The 5,266-nt window shown below is 38.2% G+C and overlaps 2 protein-coding genes across 2 annotated transcripts; both read left to right on the top strand.

Moving 5' to 3' along the window:
• The first annotated feature begins 1,375 nt into the window (after positions 1 to 1,375).
• On the top strand, positions 1,376 to 2,488 carry LOC138942947 (uncharacterized). The gene has a single exon (XM_070313445.1). The coding sequence runs from the start codon at positions 1,376 to 1,378 to the stop codon at positions 2,486 to 2,488; it is 1,113 nt and encodes a 370-aa protein (XP_070169546.1).
• A 1,244-nt stretch (positions 2,489 to 3,732) lies between these two features.
• LOC138942948 (cyclic nucleotide-gated channel beta-1-like) lies at positions 3,733 to 4,107 on the top strand. Its single transcript, XM_070313446.1, has one exon. The coding sequence runs from the start codon at positions 3,733 to 3,735 to the stop codon at positions 4,105 to 4,107; it is 375 nt and encodes a 124-aa protein (XP_070169547.1).
• Positions 4,108 to 5,266: the final 1,159 nt, after the last annotated feature.

Raw genomic sequence — 5,266 nt, forward strand, 5'->3', positions numbered from 1 at the left:
GAAGAAAATTATTTGGTGTAATTTATTTTAATCGATGGAGATTCACGGGGAGTGTGAAATTAATAAATTTATTATTTTAATAAAAAATTCAAGTCTAATATTATTTTAAATAGAATTTAATTTAAAAATAAATAATAAATTTTATTGGGGAGGGGGAGAAAATTATTTGGTGTTATTTATTTTAATCGATAGATTCACGGGGAGTGTGAAATTAATAAATTTATTATTTTAATAAAATTCAAGTCTAATATTATTTTAAATAGAATTTAATTTAAAAATAAATTTTACTTAAAAATATATATTTTTATGTATAATAAAAATAGATAATTTATTATATTAATCTTTATTAAAATATAAATTTATATAAATTTAAGAAAAAAATGATAAATATTAATAAAATTAAATTAAAATTAGCGAAAATTCAAGGATTTTAGGCAAAAATGAAAAGTTTATGGAAATATACATTAATTTTAATTGATTATAATATATATATATATAATAAATTTAATGAATTTTTATTTATATATAATTATATATTTATAATTAAAAATAATTAATATAAAATTATTTATTATTAATCATTAATAATATATTTTATTAAAAATAATGTTAAATATTAAAAATTTAAAATTAAAAAAAAAGAAAAGAATTAATAAAAATTATTAATAATTAAGAAATTGTATTTAATAATCATTAATTTAATTTAAATATACGGGATTAATAATTAAAAATTGATAGCCATTATTAATAAATAAATCCTTAATTTAATTAATTTTTATATAATTTTATATAATTTTATATAATGTTATTTATTTAATTAATTAATTAATTATATATATATATATATATACATATATATATTAATGAATATAATAATATATAAATATATAATTTTTATTTAAATAATAATATTTTATAATTAGGCTTCCGTTTCCAGTGCCGATAGAGGATACACGGTGTTTATCGAGTGCGATCTTTTTTTTGGCTGGGGAGAAGTGAAAAGTTGAGGGAGGTCGGTGATAGTGTGGGGAGTAAGGGGGCTGGAGTGAAAGTACAGGTGTGAATGAGGGGAGAGGTAGAAAGTGCGAATTTAACGAAAAAACATAAGGAAAAGGTCGAGAGTTGATTTTGAGGTTAGGTTTGCTTCGGTGGGACACTGGGTTTTCTGGTAATAAGTAGGAGTTCGAAGGGCGTGAATGGAGAAAAAGTAAAATAGTCACACATTGCAAAAGAAAGCAGGTAAGAGAATTTTAAGTGCAAGAGTTTTGGATAAAGTCGTTAAAGTTTTAGGCTAGATAGAAAGTGACAGGTGGTGAGGGGAGGAGACAGGGAAGGGGGAGTTGAGGCTAAAGGTAGGTTAGCAGAGCAGAGCAACATGTCGGTTATGCGGAGTCCACAGCGTGATTTTAGAAGCGGGCAGAACGAAGCAAATAGCGAGAGAGAAGGTAGCGTGGTTGTTGAGGCCAGCGGAGAGGGAAGTGACGAGGAGACGTTTGCTACGCCTGCGGATCCCGTAGCAACGGTAAGGGGACATAGGCGCGGGAGACCCATTAATTTAGAGAGACTTGGATCGAACTCGATGAGCTCGGAGTCGAGGAATTTACTGTACAGGTGGCAACAGTCGGCAGGCGCGAATAGCAGCGAGAGTTTGTGTAGCGAAGGGGAGAAAACGGGGGATGATAAAAAGAAAAGAGAGCGAGCGGGTGAAGAAGCGGAGAAGGGCAATGAGAGTAAAAAGGTTAAGACAAAAAAAAGAACGCCGGAGAGAGATAGGGATGAAGGGAATATGTTGCAGAAACTAAAAGCCCTTATAAAGGGATTTAGAGAGGAGACTTGCGGAAGACTGAATGATATGAAGAGGCAAGGGGAACAGATAAAAGAAGAGGTAAGAAAAGTGAGACAAAAGTGGGAAGAATGGGATAAATTATGGAAAGGAGAGAAAGAGAAGGTTTGGAATAAATTAGAAAGTATAGAGAGTAGGCAGAGAGAGAACGAGGAGGATAGGAAAAAGGACTTGAAACTGCTAGAAGAGAGAGTGAGCAAACTAGAACTAAAGAAAGAGCCTAAAGTGAAAGAGAAAGGAAGTTTGGAAGAAGCGAGAGAGAGTGAGGTGGTTAAGCAAGAGCAGAATGAAAGGTGGTGCTTGAGACTGATTGAGGTTGAAAGAAGAATGGAAGGGGAAGAGAGAACGAAGAGGAAAAAGAACATAATAGTGAAAGGTTTGAAAGCGGACAGTGAAAAGGGAGAGAAAGAATTTGGAAAAATGATGAGAGACATCGGCGCGCAAGTCAAAGTGGAAGGGATAAGAAGACTAGAAGGGAAGAAAGAGGGCAAAGAAGGTATGTTGTTGGTGAACCTGGGGAGTGAGGAGGATAAGTATGAAGTTATGGAGAAGAAGAAATTGTTGAAAGGAAGAAATGAAAGAATTGAAGAAGACCTGACGTGGCGGGAAAGGAGAAGAAAGTGGCTAATAGGGCGAAAGGCATAGACTGAGAGGAGTAAAGGCAATAGGGTAAGGATTGGCAGAGATAGGATATGGGTAAATGGAGAGACATGGATCTGGGACGATGAAACAGAAGAGCTGAGGGAAGGCAGAAAACAGGTAGTGAGTGAAGGGAATGAAAAGGGGAATACAAGTGTCACGGGGGGGTTTTAAAACGGCAAAAGGACATGAATGTAAGGAATACAGGAGATAAATGCAAAGAGAGCAACGTGAAAGTAGTGTTCTGGAACGTGTCAGGTTTAAAAAATAAGGATAAGGGATTTTGGGGAGAATTGCAGAAATGGGATGTGATAATGATGAGTGAGACGTGGGTGGAGGAGAAGGAGTGGAAAGGTATGAAAAGAATATTACCGAAAGCATATGAGTGGAAGATGCAAGCAGAAGGAGCGAGAAAGGAGCACGCGAAAGGGAGAGGAATGGGTGGTATGGTGTCGGGGGTAAAAAAGGAACTGGTGGTACAGGATGAAAAAGGCGAGTTTATAGATGAAACGGACGGAACAATGGTCAGAAGAATAAAATTAGGAAAAGTCATCGCGGATGTAGTATGCGTGTACAGAAGAAGAGGAGAAGAGGAAGGATGGAAGAACAATAAGGAAATGGATAGAGGAAAAAGAAGAGAGGCTGGTTCTTATAGGAGGGGATTTGAACGCGTGGACAGGGGAACAAGGGGGAGAGGTATGGGATAGAGAAAAGGTGTTCGTAAGAAAATCGAAACAAAAGGAAACGGATCGGGAGGGCAGGAGGCTACTGGACTTGTTGGGAGAGGCGGGATGGTTCATTTGTAATGGCAATACAAAGGGAGATGAAGAAGGCGAATATACGTACGCGGGTATAGGGGATACCGTAATAGATTACATTCTGGCAGAAGAAATAATAAGGAAGCTGATGGTAAGAATGGAAGTGGGCAACGTGATAGGCTCAGAACACTTTCTGGTGATCGCGACAATGAGATGTGGTGGACAAAAGCGCAATAGGGGGAAGAGAAAACGAAAGAGAGAAAGCAAATTGAAAATGGGCAGTTGGAGAGAAGAAAATTTGAGAGAATTTAGAGAAAAAATAGAAAACGAGGAGATAGGGGGTTTGGAAGAGGAAGGAGTAGACATTCTGCTAGGAAAACTAAAAGGAGTGATTGATAAGGTAAGAGAAGAGGTGAGACCGAGAGTAATAGAAGAGGGGCTTAGGAGAGGTTAGGTTGGTGGGATGATGAATGTACGGAAAGTAAAGATAGGATGAAGGAAAGTATAAGAAAATGGAGGGAAGGGGAAATGGAAAAAGGAGAACTCAACAGGAGAAAGAGGCAGCATGAAAGAATGATAAAGGAGAAAAGACAGAAGGAGAAAGAAAGGTATAAGGAAGAGGTAGAGAAAGCAGTAAAAGAAGGTAGGGAATGGGAAGTGATAAATAGGGAAAGAGGAGGAAGGAAGGGTATAAATGAAGAAATAGGAATGAAAGAATGGACGAAGCATTTCAAGGGGCTGTTAGGAGGTGTGGAATATAGGGTAAAGGGAGAAGGGAGAAAGGCAATGGATGGGGATGACGACAGAGAAAACGAGATTAGTCGGGAGGAGGTAAATGAGGCGATTACAAGGTTGAAAAGAAATTAAGGCAACAGGGGAAGATAGCTTGGAAAATGAAGCACTAAAACATGGAGGAACAGGGGTGAGGGAAGAGATGAGGAGGATATGCAATAAGGTATGGAAAGGAGAAGGGTGGCCGGAGGAATGGAAGACAGGACTGGTAATACCGTTGCTTAAGAAAGGAGAGGGAAAAAGGGTGGAGGAATATAGAGGTATCACACTCATGTCGGTGGGATATAAAATTTATGCGGAAATGCTTAGAAGGAGGTTGGCAAGACAGGTGGAAGAAAAGGAAAGTATACCACATAATCAAACGGGTTTTCGGAAAGGGATAGGAACCACAGACAACGTCTACGTGCTCAACTACCTAGTCAACAGGAACCTTGGGCAGAAGAAAGGAAAACTAGTCGCATTGTTTGTGGACTTTAAGGCAGCATTTGACTCAGTTAACAGGAGGGTGTTATGGTCAGCCATGAAAGAAAGAGGAGTAGACGAAGGTTTAATAGAGAGGATAAAAGAAATATTTGTGGATACTAAGATAAGAGTGAAGATAGGAGATAAGAAAGGTGAGGTTTTCTGGACAGGAAGGGGGCTCAGGCAAGGATGCCCGTTGAGTCCACTTTTGTTTAGTATTCTTTTGGCAAATTTAGAGGAGAAGTTGGAGAGGAAAGGGAAAGGGGGGACAATATTGGGAACAGACAGGATTTATTCACTAGCTTATGCAGATGATGTAGTGCTAGTAGCGGACGATGAAAGAGGTATGAATCTGTTGATGAGAGTGTTCGAAGACTATGTGAGAGAAAAGGGTTTAACGGTGAATGTGAACAAGACCAAGATGATGTGTTTTAGAAATAAAAGAGGTAGTTTAGAGTACGAATGGAGGATAAATGGCGTGGTGGTGGAGCTGGTGGATGAGTTTTGCTACCTAGGATACTAGTTCGAAACGAGGGGAGGAAGCGAGCTGCAGGTGAGAAAGAGATTAGAAAGTGCGAGCAAAGTAATGGGACAAGTATGGGGTATAGGAAAAAGAAGGTTCAAGGACGACTGGAAAACGAGAGTGTGGATGTATGGTCAGTGTTAAGCTATGGAGTGGAAATTTGGGGATGGAAAGAGCATAAAAGAGTAGAAAGTTTGCATGAGAGATTTCTGAGATGGGTGATGGGAGTGAGTTGGAGCTGCCCAGGTT

Source organism: Polyergus mexicanus, unplaced genomic scaffold, assembly GCF_030449975.1.
Source record: "Polyergus mexicanus isolate NDT 795.1 unplaced genomic scaffold, iyPolMexi1.0 SCAF_24, whole genome shotgun sequence".
Taxonomy (NCBI): Eukaryota; Metazoa; Arthropoda; class Insecta; order Hymenoptera; family Formicidae; genus Polyergus; species Polyergus mexicanus.